The sequence below is a fragment of the Rhinolophus ferrumequinum genome, chromosome 3 (assembly GCF_004115265.2).
Source record: "Rhinolophus ferrumequinum isolate MPI-CBG mRhiFer1 chromosome 3, mRhiFer1_v1.p, whole genome shotgun sequence".
Classification (NCBI taxonomy): Eukaryota; Metazoa; Chordata; class Mammalia; order Chiroptera; family Rhinolophidae; genus Rhinolophus; species Rhinolophus ferrumequinum.
The window spans coordinates 58,324,603-58,351,230 of record NC_046286.1 but is presented as its reverse complement, the minus strand read 5'-3'; the positions used below and the strand labels follow the sequence as shown (position 1 = coordinate 58,351,230).

General features: G+C 32.6%; 1 protein-coding gene across 7 annotated transcripts in view; it reads left to right on the top strand.

The window, feature by feature from the left end:
* HACE1 (HECT domain and ankyrin repeat containing E3 ubiquitin protein ligase 1) overlaps nucleotides 1–26,628 on the top strand; it is an 89,433-nt gene that overhangs the window by 53,646 nt on the left and 9,159 nt on the right. For 6 of the 7 annotated variants that reach the window (XM_033102862.1, XM_033102864.1, XM_033102860.1 and 3 more), the window contains 8 exons: nucleotides 4,928–5,039; nucleotides 5,138–5,235; nucleotides 5,425–5,512; nucleotides 9,035–9,184; nucleotides 9,700–9,896; nucleotides 18,364–18,495; nucleotides 23,920–24,018; nucleotides 24,292–24,362. In XM_033102862.1, coding sequence (XP_032958753.1) covers nucleotides 4,928–5,039; nucleotides 5,138–5,235; nucleotides 5,425–5,512; nucleotides 9,035–9,184; nucleotides 9,700–9,896; nucleotides 18,364–18,495; nucleotides 23,920–24,018; nucleotides 24,292–24,362 — 947 coding nt within the window. The remainder of the gene's footprint in view (nucleotides 1–4,927; nucleotides 5,040–5,137; nucleotides 5,236–5,424; nucleotides 5,513–9,034; nucleotides 9,185–9,699; nucleotides 9,897–18,363; nucleotides 18,496–23,919; nucleotides 24,019–24,291; nucleotides 24,363–26,628) is intronic. The other variant, XM_033102863.1, reaches the window with a different exon arrangement.

Below are 26,628 nucleotides of genomic sequence, written 5' to 3'. Positions count from 1 at the left end.
TCAGGAGAATGACATGATCCTGGCAAATTTTTAGGAAATAATTTGTCCGAAAAATAGGATAGACCAGAGGCTATGGTTTGGTTAGTAGTCATAAGATAAATACTATAGGTGTTTTTAAATGTCTTTAGGGACATTGACCTTTCAGAAGTTAAAGAACGCTAAGAACTAATTCTTATAAAACTATACACATATATATAGGTATCCTTAGACATCTGTTTAATGATGATAACGTAAAGGAGAAGGTAGTAATAACTTACATTTATTCAGTGCTAACTTTAGGTGAGGTACTATTCATTTGCTTTACATGGATTATTTTCATAACAATCATGTGAGATGGGTACTCTTAACTGAAGCTGAAGAGGTCAAGTAAGTTGTTGAAGTCGTACAGCGACTAAGTGGAAGAACCAGAATTTAAAAGTCTATCTGGTTCTTAGGTTCATTTTCTTACTCTATACTAAGTGACTCCATTCTAGGGAAATGAGATTATAGGTGAAAGAGACTTAATTTTTGAAAGAGGTAGTTTGCTATTTTGTAATACTATCTTTGCTTTTTACTTCCTTCTCCCCCTTCTCTTCCTGAACAATTCAGTCTGCATTAGCTATCTACCTTTTTGACCCACAGAGGGGATTTTGTTGCCTGACCAGGGTGAGGAAGGTGTCCACATGTATCGTGGTGTTGCAGTGTGGAGTTTTGGAGCTTGAGTGTCATAAGGAGGTATCTGTGTAGAAGGGCTCAGCATGGACTATGTGGGTTGGAGTGACATATGGAGGATGTCCAATGGAGGGGGTGGTGCAGTCGCTCAGAGTAGTTTGACAGAGCCCAAGTGTGATGGAGGGTATCTATGCAGAGTAGGCTTCATGTTCGTGATAGGATGTTGGTTATATACAGGTTGCTCAAATAAGGAAGTATAGTAAAGATTATGGGAGCTTAGTTTCTCGCTGTTGGAGAAAGGAGTTACAAAATGGAGGAAAATAGAATGAACCATGTGCCACTGGATTGGAATTGGAGATAGCAGTGTTTGCTAACTATATAGCAAACTTACAGTTTTTAATGTGGCAAGATAGATGTAACAAACCTGGCACCCAGTTCTTGGCCTCTAAATACCATTATCAATGAAGCATGACTCATTGGAGAAATGGCTAATTCCAGGGTTGGGTCAGGGAAAGTACAGATGAGCCTCGAACTTCTTATTGTGCAAGAAAGTTGTTTAAAGAATGATGGGTTGTGTTAAAGATGACTCAGTACCAGCTTTAATGGATTCCATGGGCTAAATCTGGAACAATTTGAGCATCAAAATAAATGATGGCAAAATATTATAAATAAAGTCAGAACCCATGCGTCTGTATTGAAAAAAGTTAATGAATAAATGGAAAGTTTGATGATGTGTGGGATATTTTTACTATCTCAAAGTATCTCCCCATGGAATACTTACTAATTACAAAGATTAAAAAGGAACATTACTGTGGACAAGTTTGGTAGTGATCAAAGCAGACATGTAAGTGTGCCAGCTGATAGGATGCCCTGAGAAGAACATGGTATAACTTCTTTGACATTCTTGCCTAAGATGCACACCTGAATTTAATCATAAGAAACTGTCAGGCTAATTCCGATTGGGACATTCTACAAAATAACTGACCTGCATTCTTGAAAAGTATTGAGGTAATGCAAATTAAGAAAACACTGAAGAACTCTACCAGAATGAAAGAGACAGGACAACTAAATGCAATTCATGAGTTACTGCTCTATAAAGGACATTATTAGGAAACTGGCAAAAGTTAAAATCAGATTTAAGGATTAGATATATAGTAATGTGTCTGTTAATTTTCTGATTTTGATGGTTGTTACTTGGTTGTGTAGGAGAATTCTCTTGTTTGTGGGAAATAAACACTGAAGTATTTAGGGGTGACTGACCATGATACTGGCAATGTACATCAGGAAAAAAATTACTTTGTATTCTGTTTTACTTAGAAATTTTCTGTAACTTGGAGGCTGTTCCAAAAAAGTGAAAATAAAAACTGTTTCTGCTAAGGGGTTGAATTCTTGTTCTGTTGGTAGTTTTTAGGTGCCTGTAGTTAGAGGGAGAAACATTTTGTATTTATAGCATCTATACAGATGCTATTAAGAGGAGCTTCTGTAAATCAATTCTGGTTTGTGAATTATTTTATGGAAATGCAGGTACTCAAAGTTTATATACAAAAATGTGCCCTTTGTCTTTGTACTTTTGTGTATTTATGTGTGGATGTTTTGATCTTACAAATATACCTTATTAGCTTTTGAAGGTAGCATTTTGTACCTTCTAATGTTTCATTTGAATTACTTTAAAAAAATTGCAATTTGCTTTTATTTTTTGGTTCCCATTTTGTAGATAGAGTTTAATATTTAATCTTATAATGGCAAGTAAGTTTACTGTCATTTTAAATACGTACAATAATTTTAACATTGTTACGAGTGATAATAAGAACAGCACCTCTTCATTGAGTATTGGGTGCTGAGTATTTACACTAGTTAACCTCTTGGTGTTGCATTTTTCTCTTCTGTGAAATGGTAGTAAGAGTCCCTTTTCCTCATAGTATTGTGGGGATTACATGTCAAAATGCATCTAAAGTGCTTAAAACAGTAGCTGGCTTAGAGGTGCTTTAATAAGTGTTAGCTAATTTATGATTATCATTATTATGTTCTATATTTGCATGTTTCATTTAATCCTCACAATTAGCCCTTGAAGGGAGGTATCATTTTCCCAAACCTAGCAGTGACAAAGCCAGGATTTTAAACTATGTTTATCGAACTTCAAAGCCCATACTTAAATAATTACTTCTGTATAATATTTTTTCCTCCTCTTTTACCAAAGTTTCAGAAATAATAAGCATTAATATTTCAAGCATTTTACATTCTAGTCTGTTTACTTAAAATGAAATACTCAATTTATATGCCCAGTAGTGAATATAATAATGGCAGTGCTTTATTGAAAATATGGAAGACTGTTAGAAGTATGGACAAAATTATACATTTAACTTTTTAAAAGGGAACATTTACTGAAAGCATATATTAAAAGGCAGAAGTTAATCTCTCACCAGTTATCTTTATAATAATAATGTTTTTATTGAGAATTAATAAAAAGTAATGTTTATGTCTGTTGAAGTAAAACTAATATTTAGTTTAGTTCAGATGAAGGAGTTTACTAGTGTCCTAAAAATTGCCTGAAAGATCACCTCTTTGTGGTGTTGGATATTGATCATATTTATCTCCTGAAACTTGGCTTTTGTGATAATTGCACCACCCTGGTTCTCCTTTGACTTTTCTAGCTGTGTGTATCATTTGCTAAGCAAATGCTCAGTCCTGACCTGTGATTATAAACTGCTCCATTCTTCGTGTTTGTTACCTATATCTTTAATCTCTTCAACAAGGGACCTTACCTTGTCTTCAGCTTCATCTTTGTTCATGACTCTATTTCCAGTGTCTCAGCTGCAGCACAATCCAGTATTTATTTCTAAGTCCTTAGTAGTTACATCCCAAATAACGTCTAATTCGGAATATATAAAACCTCATTCATTGTCTTCCCACCAGTATCTCCTAGGAGTGTGGGATAGATTGTGAGGGGAGGGTTTTCCCCTGCTAAGCTATGTCTTTTATTAAGGTCTATCCCTAGAAATCTTATATTTCATCTTTATTCAAAGGAGTAATGTTTTTCAGATTTACTTTGTTATTCCTCTTTCCTACCATGACCAGGACCTTATCACTCAATACTTAGTATTTCAACTGCTGCCTAGATGGGCTCCCTTTATACTGTGCTACTTCATTTTAATGATTGCATTTACCAGGTTATTCCTCTGACCAAATATCCCCAATGGCCCCTTTATCTCTTACTTGATTTTCAGGGTCCATAATTATGTCCTCGATTTACTTGCGCAAACTTACTTCCTTCAGCATGTGAAAGGGAAAACTCTGGTTATGCCAGAGCCTTCACTACATTTTCCAGGGAGACACAGTTTCTCCTTCTGTGCCTTTTTCTTTGTCTCCCTTAGCCTGCTGTGCTCTTATTCCTCCTTGAGCAAGTCCTTCCCAGCTTTGGGTCCTAGTTCAAACCATGACCTCATGAAGCCTTCGTACTCCATTAATCTGCATAATCTCTAAATTCTTAATGCACTTCACTGTTTGTACCTGTTTAGAACTTAATATTATATACATATTGTGTTGTTCTAACGTTAGTATCATCTCTTTAAGTGTATGAAATGGTTTTTAGCAATGAAATTGAGATTTTTACAGCTCTTATGTTACCTTCAGTGTTGGCACAAATGAGGTACTTAATAATACTTCTTGATTAGTCATAAAAAATTGCAACTTGTAGTTGCATGTCTGGCAAATGAACAAAAGGTAGAGAGACCTTCTCTACTGTTTAAGAGATCTTACTCTTTTTACTTTTAGGGTAGAGGAAGGGAAAGAGGAAGGAAGGAAAAAAGGATGACAAATTCTTTTCTAGTTGCTGCATATAGTCAAAAGATAGATAGAAAAATAAAGTTAGGTATAAAAGATTTTCATGAAAAATTAAATGAAATATGCAACATAATTTTTCTGGGTTTGGAAATTCATTTTTATAAGCCTTATTGGGTTTAAAAGAAATCAAAAGTAAATGTGTTCAGTTACATATCTGATATCTGATGGTAAGTTCTTAGGTATAACCTAATTTATCAAGTCTGTTGAAAATATAGGGAATTTTTAAAAATACACTTTAGATAATCAAACTATTTCAGCTAAACTCTGCCTTTTTGTGAAGTTGTTGAAATGTCAGGACGTTATCTAGAACTACTTAAAAATAAAGGTCTAAGAATGATTATTTGTAGAAAGGGCATTTAGCATGCTAGTTAAGTAAATTTAATTGGTAGGTGACTGACATAGTGTTAACATATTTTACTGTTATTTGTTGGGGTAGCCGTTTAAAGATCGCTGTGAATGGTTCTATGAACATTTGCATTCAGGACAACCAGATTCAGACATGGTGCACAGGCCAGTGAATGAAAATGATATCCTGCTGGTTCACAGAGGTATGTTTAATGGAGAAACGGATGTGTATGTGAGGCACAAAAAAATACCAATTATTGTAAATTTTAATATGCAAAATTAACCAATGCTACATATTTAGATTCTATTTTTAGGAGTAGCTGTGAAGTTGTGTCAAAAGCAAATTGTGCAAAACTAAAGCAAGGAATTGCTGTACGGTTCCATGGAGAAGAAGGCATGGTGGGTGTAAAAATAAGTGCTGTGACGATCACTGTATATAACATAACAGATTGAAATGCACTTGAATAAAATAGAATACTTAATTGATAATGGAAGAAAGTTAATATGATTTTAATTTTATTATTTAGAAAAAAATTTTCCCGTATTATATATTTCTGTTGATACTTAATTTTATTTTCTTGAACTCAGGGTCAAGGTGTTGTGCGTGAGTGGTTTGATATTCTGTCTAATGAGATAGTCAATCCTGATTATGCGTTGTTTACCCAGTCAGCCGATGGTAAGTTGTACAGTCTAGACGACTTTTTCTGTGACTTGTCACATTTTCAGACTATTTCAGTGCATTTTATTCTTTGATTCCCATAGTAGCCTGTGAGATAGGTAGGGATATTCTTATTCCATAGAAGAGAAAATCGAAATTCCGAGTTTTTGTCTGTGTTGACATAGTTAATGAGTGGTGGGCTCATGCATGCAACCTGACTCAGTCTAGCATTCTTTCCTCTAAACAGTTGGTTCTCAGATGCTTGTCCCAGGTACTAGTGCTGACCTCAAGGACGTTTTCATCAGTCCTTTGTAAACTAAAACTAAATTTATTCCCTTTAAGGATTGTCCTATAGTTGACTTTTTTGAGTTAAAATTTCCTGTTGTGAAATAGTGATCATAGATGGACTTAAAAAAAAAAAAAATTCAAGTCCTCATTTGGAAAAATTAAAATTTGGTAACACTTTTTTGAGTTTCCAAGTCTTAAAATGTATTGGTCATAAAAAACAAAATCTAGAAATCGTGGTGTTAAATCTTATCATCTATGTATAGTAACTTAGTTTTCAGTCCTTTTAAGAGATCAAGACCTGACAACTAGAAAGCTCTTATTTAACCATATAATACAGATTTAAAAATCTCTCTTTGTTGAAATGGTGTTTCTGACCTAAAGAATTATAGTTTGATACTGTAGGCTAAATGGAAATGGCTTAATACTGCCTTAATGGCATAATACAAGGCTTAATACTGCCTTGTTTGTGTGAGGTATACGTGAGAGTTCTGTAACTTAATAAAGACATACCCAAGTGAAGGTGGGATTTCAATTTTCATATGCTTTGCACAGTTGTTTTATTTCCTGAAAAATTTTTTTCGAAGTATTTCAATTCTGTTGTAAGCATATAGTGCCTCATTAATTGTAGTTCCTGATTGCATCCAACTAAAGGAGCAGCAAATCTCCATTGAATAAGAAGGATGACTCTAAGAGAGGCAAGGGAGGTGGGCTGGGCTCCTCAGGTATACCTGGTGTATTCAAAATTATTTAGAGATATGGTTTAACTCTGTAACCTTTGATTGTTTGCTCTGAGGTGAATTTGTTGAATTTGAAAAGATTGATGAGGCACTAAGTTTAGTTATTTAGTCCTAATCTTTGATGTAAGATTTGATGTAAGCATTAAAACATTGCATTTTAGATTTATTTATTTTCTTTATGGCCCCTTCTTCTGAGTCTATTTAGTTGCATACCTGAAAAACAGACTTGGTGTGGAATCATTAGTTGAGGTACTTCCTCATACTACAAATTTATAGCAGAACATATATTGAAGAACATAGTCTATAACGATTATGATTTGTCCTTTTCTTTAGCCATATGAGTGTTCTCTTTGGGATCATAGTATTTATTGATAAATTAAAATCTAGATGAAATTCTTTTTTTATTTAGTTGATATGAAGAGAATTACATTTAAGAATTAAAAAATTCCTAAATGTGGGAAATGTTTGAATAGATCTAATGTCTATAATAATTTCTTTAAAACTTCTAATTAAATTAAAAGGCGCTTACTCTAGAGAAGTAATGTAGTATATAGTGGGTGAGTTTGGCCTTTGGTGTTACACTGGATGTGAATCCTGCCTCTGCCCCTGTTTTTGCTCTGATCTTGGGCCAGTAAATGTAACTTTCTGCACCTCAGTTTCCTTATTTGAAATGGTGATCACCTATTTTTTTGTAATATAGTGAGAAATCATTTAGTCGTATAAAAATGGTTAGTCCAGTACCTGGCACATAGAAAGCAGAAATAACTATTGGATGGTATTATTCTGTGAAAATGACATTTTCTTGTGCAATAGGATTTTTCTGAAGTGTTGAAAATACCCGTGACTGTCATGGTTACATTTATTTTGGACTTGAAACATAAACTTTATATTTTGTTTTAACTAGTCTTCAAATTAAAAACTATTATTTGTTTCCTGAAGATTTTCCCCCATTTGTTTCCCATTTTTTTTCTTTTGATTTCTCTTTATCTATTCTTTTAATAACCCAGACTGCCCAGAAAGTACTTAGAGAAGGAATTATACACACACCTAGGGGAGGAAAGTTGAGTCATCAAAAATCTTTGCTGGTTCATCAATAACCCTAAATATCGCTAATTTAATAGGTAAAAAATATTTGTGATTATTCTCAGAACATTATATTTTTTTGAAATTATGGTTATATTTGTCTTTGAAGTCTTTCTTTATCTCACAGAACTTTGCTTTGACTCTTACATTATGACTGGGAATGATTCTCAAAGGTGTACTTAGCAGTGAATGACTAGCTGGCTTCATTTGTGTCTTCTAAGTCATTCAGCCACAAGCTTCCAAATTTATATCTTATATCTAAGTAAACTGGCCACAACAATTTAGTCTAGTGTCAACTCTGATAAATCAAAGACAAATGAAGCATAAAGTGAATTATTGTGAAAATATGTATACTAAATGACCAAACATTTCACTTTTCAATACTTTTCCATTTTTTTCTTTATTTTTCTTTCATGCTCTTTCATTAGGTGTATCAGTTCTTCTTTCTTTTAGCCCAAGTGTGTAGTAGAGTAGTAAATAGCATGAGCTCAGTAAATATTTGTTGAATTATGAGAGAATTTATAATCTGAGTTAGGGATCATCACAGAAAAACAAGGAAGGAGAGTTATTTAAAGTTGAGCTCTTGGTATTAGGATTTTCCATTGCACTAGATTTTTTCTTTTGCGACTTTTTCTTTTTACCATTTCAAGCATTGTAGAGTATATAATTCAGTGGCACTAAGTACATTCACAGTCTTGTGTAACCATCACCGCTATCTATTTCCAGACCTTTTTCATATAAGTGGAATCATAATCCATTGCTGTACATTTTGACAGTGATCGGTAACTATTTCCCTTGCCATTTTTACTTTTATACCTCAGTGGTACTTATTTAACCTTCATTATTTGTCATGAGGATGAAATGGCTGACTTGTGGTCTTTGGTAATTTTCTGATAATTGTTAAAAGGCAGCAAATTCACTGATTAAGTCTATCACTTAAAAACAGTTTAAAAAGTTTAGTTATTCTCTTGTAGTACTCTATTCATTACAGAGCAAAAAGTAGTGACTATCTACTGCTTTGGGCCTATATACGTGAATGAGACAATGTCTGCCCTAATTCACAGCCTAGTGGTTATTCCCCTAGGAAAACTGTGTGTGTGTGTGTGTGTGTGTGTGTGTGTGTGTTGTGTGAGTGATCTTTTAATACATTATTTTCAGGATCTCTGTGACACATCTTCCAACTACTTTTAGTTAAAAGTATTCTAAAATCTCTCTGCTTAGAGACTTACTGTGATATGTGTGTGAATTAATGATTATTTTGTATTTCCAATTCCACTGTCTATTATATATTCAACAAAGAGCATTCCTGTGGAAGTTTATATATAATGTAAACTTAGCTAAAGTTTTATTGAACTGATTTATCTGCTTTGAAATGATATTTCTTCTGCATATAGATTCTTAAAAATAAATTATTTTGTATTTATTTTAATAGGAACAACTTTTCAGCCTAATAGCAACTCCTATGTAAATCCTGATCACTTGAACTATTTCCGATTTGCTGGACAGATCTTGGGATTGGCTTTGAACCATAGGCAACTGGTCAACATTTATTTCACAAGATCATTCTACAAGCACATTCTTGGTATGGTTCTGTTGTTCTTTCCATATGCATTTATTTAAAGTGTTTTTCCTATAGTCTTTAGGGAAAACTAAGTAGATAGGTAAGGGGGGGCAGTGTGGATGAGAGAGTTTTTATTTCTGTTGGGGACTGTCTGTGTATGTAAGGCATTTGGAGACCTGAGGGAAAGGAAAAACAACCTACTTTTTCCTTAAAAAAAAAAAATTTGTTTTTTCATCTTAGTGTGTATATGTTTATGTTAAGAATGCATTTTAATATGAATATACTTAAGAGAATTGGAATTTTTGAAGTTTATAATTATTCCCTGAATAGCTACTTCAAAGAAAAATGTGGAAGAAACATAAGCTTCAGTTAACAGACCTTTAAATTCAGGAATTAGCATCCATTTAAATTATGCTGTGGATTGGGCTATATTTTGCAGTTTTGCAGAATATCTGCAGAGGGCAGTATTTTACCATTAAACAGAGAAGGAAAGCAGAAATATTTAGAATATAACTGCTATATGTTTGCATTTTTAGGTATTCCTGTAAATTACCAAGATGTGGCATCCATTGATCCCGAATATGCCAAAAATTTGCAGTGGATTTTAGATAATGATATTAGTGATCTGGGTCTAGAACTAACTTTTTCTGTTGAGACTGATGTGTTTGGAGCAATGGAAGAGGTGCCTCTGAAACCTGGGGGCGGAAGTATTCTTGTGACACAAAATAACAAAGTGAGTATCTGAATTTTTACCTTAGCCATTGTTTGTAACTTGGCCCTGCTAGTTTGCTAATTACTCTGAAGTCTCCTGGCACTAGCTAAAAAAATCTTTTACTGTTAGAGTTTGATAACATTTTGTAAAAGAAAATATTTAAGTTAACTAAACCATCAAACATCAAACTTTGAAATTAGAATGGATCATTTCAATATTGTGTTAGATATGCTGAGGCAGTTCCTGAAGCAAACAATTCAGTTGATTGTATAAATTGGGCATCTGCTTATTAAACAGTTTGATTAGAAATAAAGCTTACATCAAGATGATGTTTGCACTGATCACTGTTTCATGTTTTAAAAGTAAGATATTAAAGAGTTTCAATAGAGAAAAGAAGAAGTCCCGGTGTTTATAAACTTTGCACATGCTTTTAGGATACAATAAATCTGTCACTGAACTTGGTATTTTTTTAACTTTATAACTTATTTTTATATATCATTATAGCTTCTGTTTGTGCATATTATTTTTAAATCTTGGCGTATGTTTTAAATTACACTGTTGAAAATCATGTTAGTCTAACATGTAATACAGTTTTATTTTATATTTTGATATGTAGGAAGTTGGGAGTCAGAATATCTGGATTCCAGTTCTGTCTCTTACCAGTAGCAGCATATGGTTAAACAAGACTAAAACCTTTTTCTTTCCTGTAGTTATTTATACTTCCAAGATAGCTTCAGAATCAACTATAAAAAATAAAGTTCATTGAACCATTTTGTATACTAGAGACTTAGTAAAATGTAGATTTTTTTTTTTTTTAAGGCCAAAAGACTTGGCCAAGTTTTAACTATAGTCTTTGAGTCTCAGTTTTCTTTTCTGTAAAATTGGGATAATGTCTCCCATACAGAATTGTTACTGGCATTTTGTAAACTGAAGAGCACAATACAAGTTAGTTAATTGGATGGTTTTCTATAAAAATAGGCTTTTAGTTTCAGATACACAGAGGATGCCAAAAAAATGTATACACATTTTAAGATAACATTTCTTAAAATGTGTATACATTTTTTTGTGGCACCCCTGGTATACAAGGAATTGGAGACCTATATTAAGCTACAGAATTTTACTTTTTGAAACTTAGCTACTACATATAAAAAAACATGAAGTTTAATTTTTGAAAATAAAATCAGGAGCTAGTAATTTTGCACATTTATGCTTAGAAATTTTTTAGTCTACTCACTCATTTTACACATGAAGACACTGAAGCCTAAAGCTGGGGCCAAAACCCAGGTCTCCTACTTTCATGTCTAATGTTCTTCATACTGCTTGCAAAATTAATCATGTTGAGGAAGCACTTACTTGACTTGTAATACAATGAGTCAGGTGAAGCTCTAGAAAATTAAAATAGTAAAATGCTTAAATTTTTAAAATCTATATGAGTTTGCTAGTGAATGAAAATATTTTTTTAAATCTTCTAATTATTACATTGTCCACCTTGTAGTGCATTTGTTACTTTATTTTACACTGGAGACCCACTCTCAAGGATAATGAAGTCATAGATAGAATCTTTATTATAAATAAGTGATTGCTTCTCATGAGAGAACTTCAAACATGATTCCTGTCTGTGAATACTGTATCTGATGAGTGAATTTGTCACTCTTCTCATATACATTTTATATGAGAAAGTGGTCTTTTCCCATTAACAGTGGGTCTTTACTGATTAACAATTACATGATATATAGCTGTGTTTATACTTCTTTCACCTAAACCTCCCCTCCCTCTATGACATATTTGTTTAGATTTTTTTAATTCATATTTTATTACTTCTTTTGCATTTGTGTCCTTTATTGAAATCCAGAAAGAAGGAAGATAATTGAAAAAATAATAACAAATAATATATTCACATTGAGGGTATACCCCTCATCTTGAGTCTAGTCTGAGGCTGGAATACTATTGCAGTATTAAAGAACTTGAAACTTTTGTTTGTAAGTTTAATACATTTTTATTTAACTATATTAATTCCCTGGTTGATTGATTACAGGCGTCTTTTTTAATGATTATTTTTGGTAATAGAGGTAAAAGCAGGATGTCAATCATTAATATGTTAATTCTTCTCAGCCTTCATTTTTCCCGTATAAACATTTCTCACAATGATTGAGCCTCTTCATTTTCTAATATTACCAGTAAGAGTCAAGTATAATTTTATGTCTAATTGTTGATGCTTAAATGTTTAATACTTATTCAATAAGCTACCTGATTTTTAAATATTAAAAGTCTTAAGAAAACATACCTACATCTCACTTTAAAATTATTAAAAAGTATTCAATTTACAAATAAAATTTTCAAACCATGTTCTTTAGAGGTATTGTTTTTTAACATACATTTCTGTCATGAACTTTTCTGTTACTTTAGGGTCTTTATAGGTATAAAGTTATAATTGTCACGTTTGGAGTTCAACTTCAAAATTTATAAGCACATTGAAGCTTAAATGCCTTTCCAAGCTTGTTAGTGAGAGAAGGTCTATGTAAGCTGATCTCCACATGGGGGAGTCATTTATTCCCAAATTTTGTTGAAAGGCTTTGATAATTATAGAGTGAAACCAAATAGGTGAAAATAACTTTGTTTAAAAAGCAGTACATTAAAAAATACAAATAATGTATGGCAGAAGACTATCAGTTCCACATTTAAACTATAATGCTGTTTTAATTTTGTATCTGTCAATGATTTATTTTAAAATCTAAAGGGGGAAAAAACCCCTTTTTTCACTTTTGAAAATGGCTGAATTACCAGGAGCTGACGATTTACATTTAAATGTATTTTCATCTTTTGTTTTTTAAGTTTTGCTTTCACATTTTTACTTTCAGTTTTAAATTCTTAATCAAAAGCTGAAATCATAGAACAATAAAATCTTGAGTTAAAAGTGACACCTGTTCTAACTGTTAGAACTAGTTCTACCTGTTAGAATTAAAGAGTAAGCTACATGGATTTTAAATGTTAACAACACTTTTACAATACTAGTCATAAAGTTCATTCAGGCTGGGAGGGGGAAAAAGTAGGGTATGGTAGGACAGGATATCAGAATGGAGGAGCTGGCATGGAAGTTGAATTATTGAATTACAGAGGAGAAACTTTCAGACAGGAGTAAGGAAGGGGAGAAGGAAGTGTCCTGGGCTTACAGGAACGTGCCGAGTTGACCAAGCATGTTTGGGGAACCACAGATAGGTGAGAGTTGTAGATCTTAGCTTTGCAAAGTGAGTGGAAAAAGAAGTCAGGGCGATAGACGGGGGCCAAATTCTGAAAGGCTTTGCCTTCACAGTTAGGAATTTGAAAATTATTCTGAAGGCTATGGGGATGATTGTAGATGCTATAGAGGAGAGTGACATGATCAAACTTCTGTTTTTTAAGAAAAACAAACTAACTTGGAGTGTGAAGAATGGATTGAAATGGGGCAGTACTGGAGTCAGGGTAACGGACAGGTGGTTGTGGCATTGGTCTGTGGAGTGTGCATGAGAGATTTTATAAGACAGTGGCAGTGTGGATAGAGAAAGTGAGATAGCTTTCAAGGATATAGAATTTATAGAACTCGGTAATTAATTGTTTGGGAAGGTGAAAAATAACTATTCAAGGATGACTGCCACTTACATGGATTGGCCCCAAGAATGACTAGTGGTGTTGCCATCCTCCTTTTTATCAACCTCATGACTATCAGTTCTAGTTTCTAGTGATAATAAAAGCTATTGCCTATTGAGTAATTTGTATATATTTCATGTATTTGAGATGTGTTCTTTGTGCATTTCTCATTTACTATAACAGCCTTTTGAGATAGTTATTTCCATTTATTGAATGTGGAAACAGCTTTAATATTAAAAGCATCTGACATTTATTAGGTGCTTATAATGTGTTAGGCACTGCTCAAAGTGCTTTATATATATTAACTTATATTTAAACAATCCTATGAAGTGTAGATACCCTTTTCTATGGGTCAGAAAACTGAAGCATAAAGGGTTTAAGTACCTTTCTTCCAGATCACATGGTTAATATGTATTGAAGCTAGCATTTGAACCCAGGCAGACTATAAATTCTAAGCCTGAGCTTGTAACTATGACACTGTATTTCTTTAGAAGTTAACTGTCTAAGGGTTCAGAATTAGTAAGTGGTATACTCTCAGTTTAAATCAAGGTCTTTATGATTGTATAACTGATAGGCCTCTCATTTACTAAGTCAGTGAATATGAACAAGGTAGCGAATACAAATTTATCATGTTTTCTTCTACTTAGTTTTTATATGGTTAATACCTTTATATTTTATTGCTAGTTTCACTTGATTTATTTCATACACAAACACATTTGATGCACATATAAGCACAAAATAGAGGCTTGTGTGTGTATATATTATTGACTTAAAGTGAATTCATTATTTCTGTCTTCATAAAAGTATATTGTGAGAGATTTTTTTTATTACTCTGAAAACTTTTAAAACAGTTCAGGTCTGAGATTCTCCATGTTGAATATATGTGTGTATTGTTAAATTGGGTTTTAAATGATCTTTAATAGCTTCCTGTCAACAAGGAGAACATACTTTGCCTTGCATTTTAGTTAGTATTTAGTTAGTATCTAAAAATTCACACAATCTATGAAATGGTAACCTGAAGCATCTCCGTTTTCAATGACTAAATTTTTTTTCAAGATAGCTGAAGTAATAGGATTTTTACCAGACTATCAGTCTTTGTATTAGGTTAGTACAAAAGTAATTGTGGTTTAAAAGGTTAAAAATAATTGCAAAAACTGCAATTACTTTTGCACCAACCTAATAACTAATTAATTTGTGACCTTAAAAATAAGAATATACTGGTAAAGAAAAAATGATTGAAAAACATTACATTGTAAGAATATGCCTCTCCTTTTTCTTATATCTACTTATTCCTACAAAAGAAACCAGATATTCTTTTGAGTTCTAGGTGGAGAAATTTTCAGTGTGAACTCTTATATACCAGAGCAACAATAATCAAGTAGATAAACCCAGGAAAGAGCTTATATTACCAGAGGATTTCTATTCAGTGAATTGAATTATGCCAATAATAATGCCAATTTAAACTGTTAATTGCTAAAAAAAAAAAAAATAACTGGCAGACAGTTTTACAAATGTGGCCAAGCTTATCAGTCTGTTTAGAGGGGAGGAAGAGGAACATCTTGTTTTCACTATTAAAACTTGACTATTATTTAAATAAATATGAGTTATTTAGATATTTTTTCTAGAAATAAAAAGATATTCAAGAAGGAAAATAGCTTCAAAAACTACATAAAGTTTCAACATCACCACTACCCCTAACAAGCAGACGTAATGTAAGTCCAAAGCCTGAAAATAAGTTAGAAGTTTAAGGAACATTTCTGAGGGGTGATGTCATTCATTCCACACATTCAGAAACTAGGAGACCATTAAACAGAATGTTTCTGTAACTAGATATGTAATTTACCTAGAATATAATGTCCGAAAGTTACATCTTAATCTTAGTGTTATTTTTCCCATTGCAGTTATTTTTTGCTTACCTAAGTTATATCAGTTATCAGACTCAGAGGCTGAACTAGAAAAAAATTGCTAGGGCTTTTTGTAGTTCTTATCTCCATGCTGAGGCTGTCTAAGTTAAAACTTTCTGTATGGTAACACAAGTACTTACTCAGATTCTTCTGTGTGCTTAACTCTCCAGTTTAAGTCTGTGGCATCTGGTATTATTTTATGCCCTCAAAGAATTAATAACAAAATTCAGGTGGAGCAAGTATGCCATCTGTTGGGGATAAAAGGTCCCCCCGCCCCCAAGTTATATCATCTCTTTTAATACCTGAGAACAAAATGAGATTTTAGGTTTGGTTTATATTTAATGTTTAATTGTGCAACTCTTTATGCCAGTGTTTTGTAGACTGATTGTTTCTACATGTTCACTGTTTTCCTTAAGACATAAGATATTTGATGTTGTGATGAGAGGGCATGAAGTGAGGAGATGAGTCATGTGGCTGCCATCATAGGAAGTGGGAATGCAGCCAGTGTTTCTATAGCGTGGGATGAACAGTCAAAATGTTAGTGTATAATAACAGTGGATATTCATAGTAATAATTGTATCATCGTGAAAATGTTAATGTGTGTTATTCTGTTTTAAGGATGTGCTGTTTAAGGAGGCAGAGTGTCATATTTTAGAAGCAGTTAGATGTAGATTTTTTTCTGTAGATTTTAACTGTTAAACAGTTATCTTTCAACTATCTGGAAAATTTATTTTACTACACTCAGGAGTATTTGTAATGGCTAGGATGTTATTATTTTACTGAGAAATAATTTAGAACAAGATCTGTTCACATTTAAATTAACTTAGTATGGAGTCTGGTATCTGAAGGACCTGATTTTCACAAAAATTGATATCCAATAACTACGGACCAGAGTTGCAGAAGCAAATGTAGAATATAACTAATATTAGTTGGAATATAAGGGAACATGTGAGGAAAGTTTAGTATACTTCTGAAAATTAATTTCTAAAAATAGAGTGTATGCAGAAATAATAGGAGTTGATAAAAAAGAATGTACTATTTTTATAAATATGGAATGTAATGGCAAATTAAAATAGTTCAAGTGTACTTGAGCAATTCACAAATCTTTTACTTTCAGTATTCATACTTTATTAAGGTCTTGAGCAATGACTATTGAATGGTACCTTGAGATGATAAAAGTAAAACCTCTTGGGAAAAAGCTATTCTTGTTAAGTGGGAAGATGGGGTCTCGTACAGCACCTTAAACATATGATTGATGAATGAATGAATGGAGCAGAAAAATTGTCGTATGTTTAGTAAGCAATTTTAGAGCGGACAGAAAAGATAATTAGGTGTTAATGCTGAAATCATTGGTGGTTATCATTTAGAAGTGTGTTGTTCTTTATTATTTCTTGATTGGACCCTGAAAATTTAGTTTTATATTTCTGTTTGATTGTTTGGCATACATTTCTGTCTCCTCTCTAGTAACTACCTGTATGTAACTTGTGGTAACTGATTAATTCCTATATAGAGGGGAAAAACCTTTGGGTGATAGGGAGTGGGATTTGGGTAAGAATAGATTAAATAGCAGAGATGGCAGCTTTCCCTGTTCCAGATTGTACAAGGAGCCACATGGGGTTTGGGGAAAGCTGTAAAGAATTCACCGTGACACTTCTGTAGCTTGAGATATATGGAGAATTCATAACCAGTAATCATAAACAGTCATATATAACTTGCTGGTTCAGTGCCTGTGGGTTTTTTTTTTTTTGGGGGGGGGGGATGCTGAGGAACAGAGCATCAGATTAGTGCCAAAATAATAATAATAAATAAAGGATAAAGGAAAGGTCTTAAAACAGGCTTTCTCCCCTTTGTGTTTAGAACATTTGTTCCTGGCACGTGAGAACTATCATTGCTTTTAACTCACAAAGTTTTACTTAAATGTCATTTAAAATATATAAATGATAACAATTGACAGAGTTTATCTATCTATCTATCTATAGATATGATAATTCATTCTGGTCTGAGCCAAAATACATTTTTTATTACCAGTGAAATTTTAAGTGACACTATGTTTTATGATGACAATGATGTATTTTTAAGTAAAATGTGTGAAAATAGCTTACCTTAACTCAGAATCAAATTGGCTGTGTTTAAATGAGCTATTTCATCAAATTCTAAGTGTGTATTAAATGAATTTGTTGAATGTATGTATTTATCACATATTTGTTGAACACTTACAAAGTGACCGCCACCGTTTTAGGAGCTGAGAATATATGCTGGTAAACCAGACAGAACCCCAGCCTGCAGAGATTACCTCCTAATGCGACATTTTGGTCAGAGACACCAGGAAGTATAAAGACACTGAGACAAGCTTGTGTTGAGGGAATAGAGTGAGTGAACAAAGGGGAGAGTGGAAGGAAATGAGAGAGAGAACAAGGCAGAGGCTAGGTCATTTAGGACTTTATAGACTAGGAAAAGAATATGGATTTTACTTTAAGTGTCATGGAAAGTCATTGTAGGGATTTGAGCAGGAGAGCTCTGCGATCTGAATTATATATAAAATTATATATAAAACATATATTAAAACAAATCACTCTGTGACGTGGAGAAGAAGCAGTCCAGAGGCAAGATAGAAACAGGGACACCAGATGTTGCCATAATCTAGGTGAGAGATGATGATGGTTTGGACAAGGGTGCTGAAAGTGGAGGTGGTGAGACAAGGCCAGATTGAGAATATTTTTTGGAAGTAGAGCTGATAGCACTTGCTGCTACAGCGTTTGAGAGAAATCATGGGTGATTGATTCCTAGGATTTTGGCCCAAACAGTTTAGTGAAGGATAGAGTACTAGTTTGCTGAGATGTCTGAATATTGGTGCTAAATTAATTCTAAACCTTTACCTCTTAAATGGGAAATAATTGTATCAATATTATCTTAAGTATGTGGAATTTTAAAAAGTCATCAGAAATTTTTTTTTTTAATAGGCGGAGTATGTCCAGCTTGTTACTGAACTTCGAATGACAAGAGCCATACAGCCTCAGATCAATGCTTTTTTACAGGGCTTTCATATGTTCATTCCACCTTCCCTCATACAACTTTTTGATGAATATGAATTGGTAAGGGAAAACATCAGTTCTTGTTATGCAACAATATAAAACTCCAATTGATGTAATTCAGAAATAATTTTGGAGTACTATGATGAATGGAATAATGTATAATAAGACACGTGGTTTAATGTTCATGCTTAGAGATTTGTTAAAAGGTTTGTGATTGGGTTTCACTTAAGCTCAGTAAGCAGATCAGCAATTCCTTAATGTGAAATGGAGTGTGGTGATGATAAACAAAAATGGAATATTATTTCCAAAGTGTTATACGTGGGAGATATTGAAGGCCAGTCTTCCCAGAAGCAATATTCATATTATTCTGAATTTTTTATTTGGCCATATGAGGTAAAGGATCCTGATACTTGTACTTCCAAAAAGAAGAATTAAGAGTATTTTTCTTGTATTTGTGTTATCTTCTCCAGCTTCTTATTTCATTATATATATAATTTTATAATTTTCCATTTTAAACCTCTGTAGAGTCTACTCTCCTTGCTGATCCCTAGTCTCTAATGAATGTTTTGTTATGCTCCTTTAATTTGCCTGCCTTTTACTGTTACCTAATGAAATTTTTAATTCTATATTATTTGTGTCTGCATTTTCCCCCATTTTCTTTTTCTCTTTTATTTTTGGTAATAAATTATATTCAAAGTCTTTGAGTTTCTAACTCCTTAATAAAACACAGTGTTTTAAATAGAGTACAGCTATTTCCTTCTTTTAAAAAGTATAATTTGCAATAATTTTAGATCAATGGAGAAGTATGTTTTGGTTTTCATTCTCATAAAATTAGTTTTACCCTATGCCTTTCATTTTAATATATGAATAAGTACGTTGGTATGTACCTTTGATTTTGCACGTATACTGGTATTTCAATATAGCATTTATAGTGTATCTTAGTACAGTATTGGACAGAATTTGCTAATTAATTTTGAAGTACTTGGTGACTTAGTTTCATTAAATATCAGTTTTGAATTTTTTTGGTTGTGCTTTTAGGTTTATGAATAATGGTTTTGTTTAGCATAGACTTGTCTAATTTTTACACAACCATAAAAGTTATTTTTAGTATTTAAAAATGGAAGAATACTTATGAACTGTTAACAGAGAACTACATTATTTCTTGGAGCTATGGTGTAATAAACAAAAAGCAACAACATAAATAATTGACAAAATCTTTGCCACATAATTTGCTGAAACTGGTAAGCTCTAGGAAACTTTTTATTGACTTACAATATACATAGAGAAAAAGTACATGAATCATAAATGTATAGCTTGATGAATTTTCACAAGCTGACTACGCCCATGAAACCAGCACCCAGATCAGGAAATTATCCTAGATGTCCCTCTCATGCCCTTGTCCACTCACTGTCCCTCCTCATGGGTAACCACTCTCCTGACTTCTAATATCATAGGTTAGATTGCATGGTTTTGAACTTGATGTAAATGGAATAATCACCTAGAATATATCTGATACCTTTAGCTCAGCTTTTTTGTGAGAATCATACATGTTGCATGCAGTTGCAGCTTGTTCATTTTCATTACTGAATAGTATTTCATTGTGTCAATATACTTTTTTGTCTTTTCTATTCTTGAACATTTGGTGGGTACTTTTTAGTTTTAGGCCGTTTGAAGTAGTACTGCTACAAACACTCTAGGACATGTATTTAGGAGAACATACATAGGCATTCTGTAGGTCCTATACCTTGGAGTAGAATTGCTGGCATATATGGTGTACATTTATTCCATTAGAGTAGATACTACCAAATAGTTTTCTAAAGTGGTGTGTCAGGTTATATTCTCACCAACAAGTAGTATGCGAGTCCTGGGTGTTCCCATTCCCCATAAGCATTTGATATTTTCTGTCTTTTCATTTTTGTCATTCTGGTGGATCAGTAGGTGGTATTTCATTGTGATTTTAATTTGCATTTCCCTGGTGATTAATGAAGTTGAGTGTGTTTTATATGTGTATTAGCCATTTGTGTACTGTTTTTTAAGTGTTTAAATAATATGTCATTTTTTCTATTGTGTTTTCTGGGTTTTTTGTTAACTGATTTGTAGGATTCTTTATTCTTTATGGGAGTCTTTGTTAAATATATGTATTGTGAACATCTACTCTGGTGTCTTTTAGTGAATTTAGTTTTTTTAACACAGTTCAGTTTGTTACTTGTTTTTTTCTTTTGTTTTTTATTGGATGGAGCTCTTTGTGTTCTGTTTAAGAAACTATTTCTTACTCCATGGTCATAAAGATATTTTTCTATATTTTATTCTAAAAGCATTATTCCTTTGTCTTTCACATTCAGGTCTGCTACTGGTACGTTTTTAATTGTGGTTCTTATATTAGAAGTTAGGTCAGGATTCCTAGACTGTCTTAGACTCCGACTTTATTTTACTTAGTTGAGCTGGTTCAGATGGTGGGATTATTTGCGAGGAGCAGTGTTGTAGATATGACCCTGATTTATGCAGTGATGATAATTTTATTATTAAACACTTAGTAGTTGCCAAATGCTTTATGTGTATTAACTTTTAAAATCTTCACAACGAACCTCTGAAGTATTATTATTCCCATTTTATACTTGAGGAACATTAGGTCAAGGAAGGTATGGAACTTGTCCACGTTCCTGGAGACTGTCTTGCAGCCAATCTGTAAACCCATGTTCTCTGACCCAGAACCAGTGTCTCTGCATCAGTGTCGCCAAATTGCCTTTCAGTGGCATGACTTCTAAGTGGGACTTGGTTTTAGAACTTTTTGTGTGACTTTGTGTCTTTCATGGGAAAACTGGGTGCTACACTGGGATAGGAAGTTTCTTTTAAAAAGTTGGTGCAAACATCTAAGCTTTGATATGCATCTGAGGTAAAGGATGCAGGTTAGATTCTAGAGTTTTAGTGAGAAGAGAGTATCTAGTAGCGTTAGTGTCCTGAACTGGAGGTGTATTCATCCACTGGACAGATGCAGTCCCAAGTCAAGAGATGATTATCAGATCAAAAATGGTGACAACGTTGTTATAATACATCTATAATAATATTGCAGTTGAGGGGTTCCTACCATGTGTCTGAGGGGCTGTCCTTCTTTTATACCATGTTGTTTATGAATGTATCTTTGGTACCAAAGTATTAAAACATTGAGCCATGTGACTACTAGGTCAGCATGACTCAGTTTCTACCCATGAGTATGGGTTACATAGTGTGTTGCACCCAGTTCCAACAGAGTAATTCAGTTATTTTCTTATATTTTAAAAATAATAAAGTATTAATTAGAACTTAAAACCTTTTTAGCATATGTACTTGCTATTGTGGAATTCCCCTCTCATCTATTTGCTTTCAGTTAATTGAATAACTTTTTTTTTTGCCCAGGTGTTAAATAGGATAATAAAGATCTTTCATCCTCTTCATAAAAAGTTATTGATATTCATGAAATAGTTCAAATTTCTTGAGAGAATATAGCCTCAGTCATTTTTATTCATAATTATTAACAAAGCATTCTTAACACTGAAAGCATCCATTATTATTAACAATAATATTTTAAGGTTATTAAAAGCTTATCTTCAGTTTAGCAGGGAAGAAGATTAAACTCATAGATTAAGAAACGTGTAAAATTCATTCTCACTCAGATCCATACCAGGGTCCTGCCACAAAACAGAGTTTCCCCAGATGGTTCAAATAAAAAAGCTTTTTAACAATGGGATTATTCCAGAGGTGTGGACAGTGTTAAGAATAACAAGATTTGGTGAGGCATCCAGAGACTAGCAACAGTGGAAAGCCTTTATCACCCCTAGAATTGAAAAGGCAGGTGGAAGAATTATTGTAAGGAGCCCTGTGATGAGGAGACATGGCTACTGAAAAGATGTGCTGAAGCAGGGAGGGAGCAGAAAATACTCTCATCTCCACACTTTCGCCTGTTCTCAGTGACGGGCCCAACCTGAAGCCAACAGGCAAGAGCGCCATTGTGCTAGAAGCAGCCTCTGAGGGCACAGAACAGTGTAAAGAAAGGTGGAGAATGTGGTAAATGGACACCAACCAGAACACCTTTATCTAGTACAAGTATTTTACAAGTATTATGACAAGGAGAGCCAAAGCACTAGCCATTCTCAAACTTTATGGTTTTAGGACACCCTTAAAAAAAAGGCTTTTTGTTTATGTGAGTTATATTAATTGATATTTAGTGTGTTTGAAATGAAAACAGAAAATGTAAAGTATCTTATTAATTCATATAAAAGTAATTCATTACATATTAACCTAAATAACATTTTTTGAATGGAAACTGCATTTTCCAGAATAAAACAAAAATAGTGAGGAGTTGCTTTATTATCTGGCTTAGAAGTCAACTGGATTCTCATATCTGCTCTGCACATTATCTGCTTTGGTATTTTTTTTTTTTTTGGTTGAACTATGTGGAGAAAATACAGTCTCAGATAAGTTGGAAAAGGGAGAATCTTGCAGATCCTTGAGTAGATCTCAAAAACCCCCAAAAGTTCTCAGACACTGCCTTATATTAACCTTCATTAATCTTCGAACACACTTCATGTTAGTCAGATATGTTATTACAAATAGTTGCTGTAGGAAACATGATTTTGAACTGCATTATATCTGTATTTCTGTAATAACAAACCCTGCAATTCTGGCTTGTCAGTGTTTCAGTTAAGTGTAGGCTAGTTAGGGCCTCACCTGACTGTGTAAACACATCCAGCTGTGAGAAATGGACTGATTTAGAGATGTGGACAAGCTCTTTTTCATATTCTCTTTCCTCTTGGAAAACAATGGTAAATACTTTTGCCATTTTTAATTATTTGATTGCTGTTTTGTTTGTTTGATGATCTCACTGGAAAAAAGAAGGCTACCAAAAGTTACTAGGGAAATTGCATTTTTTTCTTACTCGGGGGAATGTTGACTTTAAAGGATCCATATTATTCCAGAATAGAGTTCTTCAAAGACCTGAATCTGTTTGTTTTTTGTTTTGTTTTGTTTTTAATATTTTTATTACCTTCCCTCCCTGCCCCCCCAATGATTAGGGTTTCTTGATGATCTTTTCTTTTGCTTAAACCAGGATTTATTCAGGTCTTTGTTATCACTTTCATATTGAAAGTATGGTCTCTACAGAATTTAACAAATTTATAAAATAAAAATAAGCAAAGATAATGTTCATAAAATTGTTGCACATATAAACTGTTGTTGCATGTGCATTTATATATAAACATAATTATTGTCTCTTATGTTTTAATTGTATCAATGTAGAGACATCTCCACATCTGTCAGTATTTGAGATTATCAGTGTGAAGGGTTCTCTCCCATGCAGCACTTATTATTGATGACATGCAGAAGCTGTCAGAAAAATAAATCAGTTTTACATGGAATTAGTTTCTAATTATGGCAAATTTACTATTTAAATGTAATAGGTTTCTTTTCCCCCAAAGAAGATTAATGAAATATTTTTCTTCTTCCCCAAAGGAGTTACTGCTTTCTGGCATGCCAGAAATTGATGTGAGTGATTGGATAAAAAATACAGAATACACAAGTGGCTATGAAAGAGAAGATCCAGTTATTCAGGTAAAATTTCTCTAGAGCTTAGAATGAAGTTAAGTTTTGCCATTTAATTTTGTAAGCTTTTCAGCACTATTGGATGAAAACCTACATTAATTAACAAAGTAAAGTTTTACCCTAAATTCTCCTCATGGGAATTGCATATGAAAGCTTTGTACAAAATCGTTTTTGATAAATGAGTTTCTTATAATAAAATATGCTTTATGAATGCTGCATATTTTTCTGGTATTAAGTCTACAATTACCCTGAAATATGAACTAAGTTTTTTTTTTTTGTTAGTGGTTCTGGGAAGTTGTGGAAGATATTACACCAGAGGAGAGAGTTCTTCTCCTGCAATTTGTTACTGGCAGGTAAAAAATGTTTTTATGATAATGTGGAAAGAATTCAATGAATGTCATTTCTAATGGCTTAGAGATAAACAACCAAAATGAATTATTATTCTGAATTGGCAGTTTCTCACCTCGTTTTCCACTTTTTTGGTATTAAAGATTTATTCAAGCATTTAAGATAAAACATCCCAGTATATAGTAGTTCTCAATAAATGTTTATTTAGTGTATAAAAAAATAAATTCTGTTCCAACGAGGACTATCAGCATATATATTGTATTTTATAATTTGGTAATCTTTTTATTCTGTGAATAAGGCAATGATAGTAGCCAAATTTTTAATATTTGTATGTTGCTGGACAAAATACATGCACATGAATGCACATACAACATTTGTGTAATACCCAAACACAGCAATTTTTCTCTAATTCTTACCAGACTTTATTTTAAATTCTCAAGATTCAAATGGCCTAAAAAATAATTCGTGATACCAAACTTCTTTGAGAAGTCTACTTTTGCAACCAATTAAATATCATCATTAGAAAACTGGATGATTTTAACCTCTTTTAAGTTATATTTCTGAAAGATGTAAAAAAAAGTTAAGATTTTCATTCTTGATAACTTAGAATTTCATCTGTGTCCTTCTGTTTATGAAAATACAGCTCAATTGTTTCATTATAAATTTACATGGTTCTCCTGGGAAAGTTGGAACACATAAAGAAGAATAAAACTACCCCTGCCAGCAATAACTACTATAAACAATTTGATGTTATTTACTTCTGTTTTTACTTCTGTATAGATATAATTACATATATTTATACAAAATATATGTAATTATATATATACACACACATATATATAAAGTCCACTATTGTCTTATTTTAAAAGTAGTATTAATATATAACGATTATAGAAAATTTGGAAAATGGATAATACAGATAGAACAAAATGAAAATTTTATTAAGTAACTCTACTATACAGAGATAACACTTCTAACATTTTGCTTTATTTTCTTAGTTTTTTAACTATAGAATTAGAAAAATATTTGGAGTCACACTATACATCTCATTTTAAAGAATAAATAAAACATTACTCTTCACAGATTGTAGATTAAAGATATGAAAGAAAACGTTAAGTTTTTGAGGTTTGGGGTTTTTTTTTTTCCTTCTTTGTGGCAAGAAATACGAGTAATTTAATAAAAATAATTTGAGTACTTTAATAAAAATAATTGAAAATTCTGTTTTCTATGTAGGAAAGTTAGACAATTCAGATTTTTTAAAAAATCACTGTTAATCTCAGTCACTGAAGATAATCACAGTTAACACCTTGGTTATTCTTCTAGAATATTTCTTATATATAAATTTTTACTTTTTAAAAACATTCCTGTTTTATTAAAAGTTGTTGTATTTATAGATCTAATTTTTTAAGTCACTGCCTATTCTTTAATTTATGGACCTCCTTTAATTTATATTGTCCTTTATTGCAAAATTTTACTGTTTATGAATAATGCTGAACAAATAAGGAATTCTTGTGCTTGCATGTTTGCAGGCCAATATCCTATATTACTTATATAGGATAAATTGTTAGAAGGGAAATTTTGGATACAAAAGTATATACATTTTACAACCATGGTACATATTGTTCATTTACCCTTCAGAAAAATATCAGCAGGAAATAGGAGGGCCTATTCCTTTTATTCTGTTAATACAAATGTAATCATTTTTATTTTCATATAACTTCTCTTATGTGTGGTGTGAATTGCCAGTCTTTATTGTTTTATGCATTCTGTCAGTTTCAAAAATTCAATTTTAAGTGTGTTTTTAATAAATTTTTTTGTTTTTCAACTATAGTTGACATACCATATTATATTAGTTTCAGGTGTACAACATAGTGATTAGCCATTTATATAACTAAGAAAGTGATCACCTCGATAAGTCTAGTACCCATATGACATACATAGTAGTTATTACAATATTATTGACAATATTCCCTATGCTGTACCTTACATCCCCATGACTGTATTCATAACTGGCAATTTGCACATCTTAATCCCTTCCCCTTTTTCACCTACCTCCCCAACCCACCTTCCATTCTGAAAATCATTAAAATAGTCTCTGTATCTATGAGGTTTTTCTTTTGTGGTTTGTTTATTTTGTTTAGATTCTAGGTATCAGTGAAATGATAATGGCATTTGTCTTTGTCTGACTTACTCCATTCAGCACAATGCCATCTAGGTCCATCTGTTTTGTTGCAGATGGCAAGATTTCATTCTTTTTTTTATGGCCGAGTA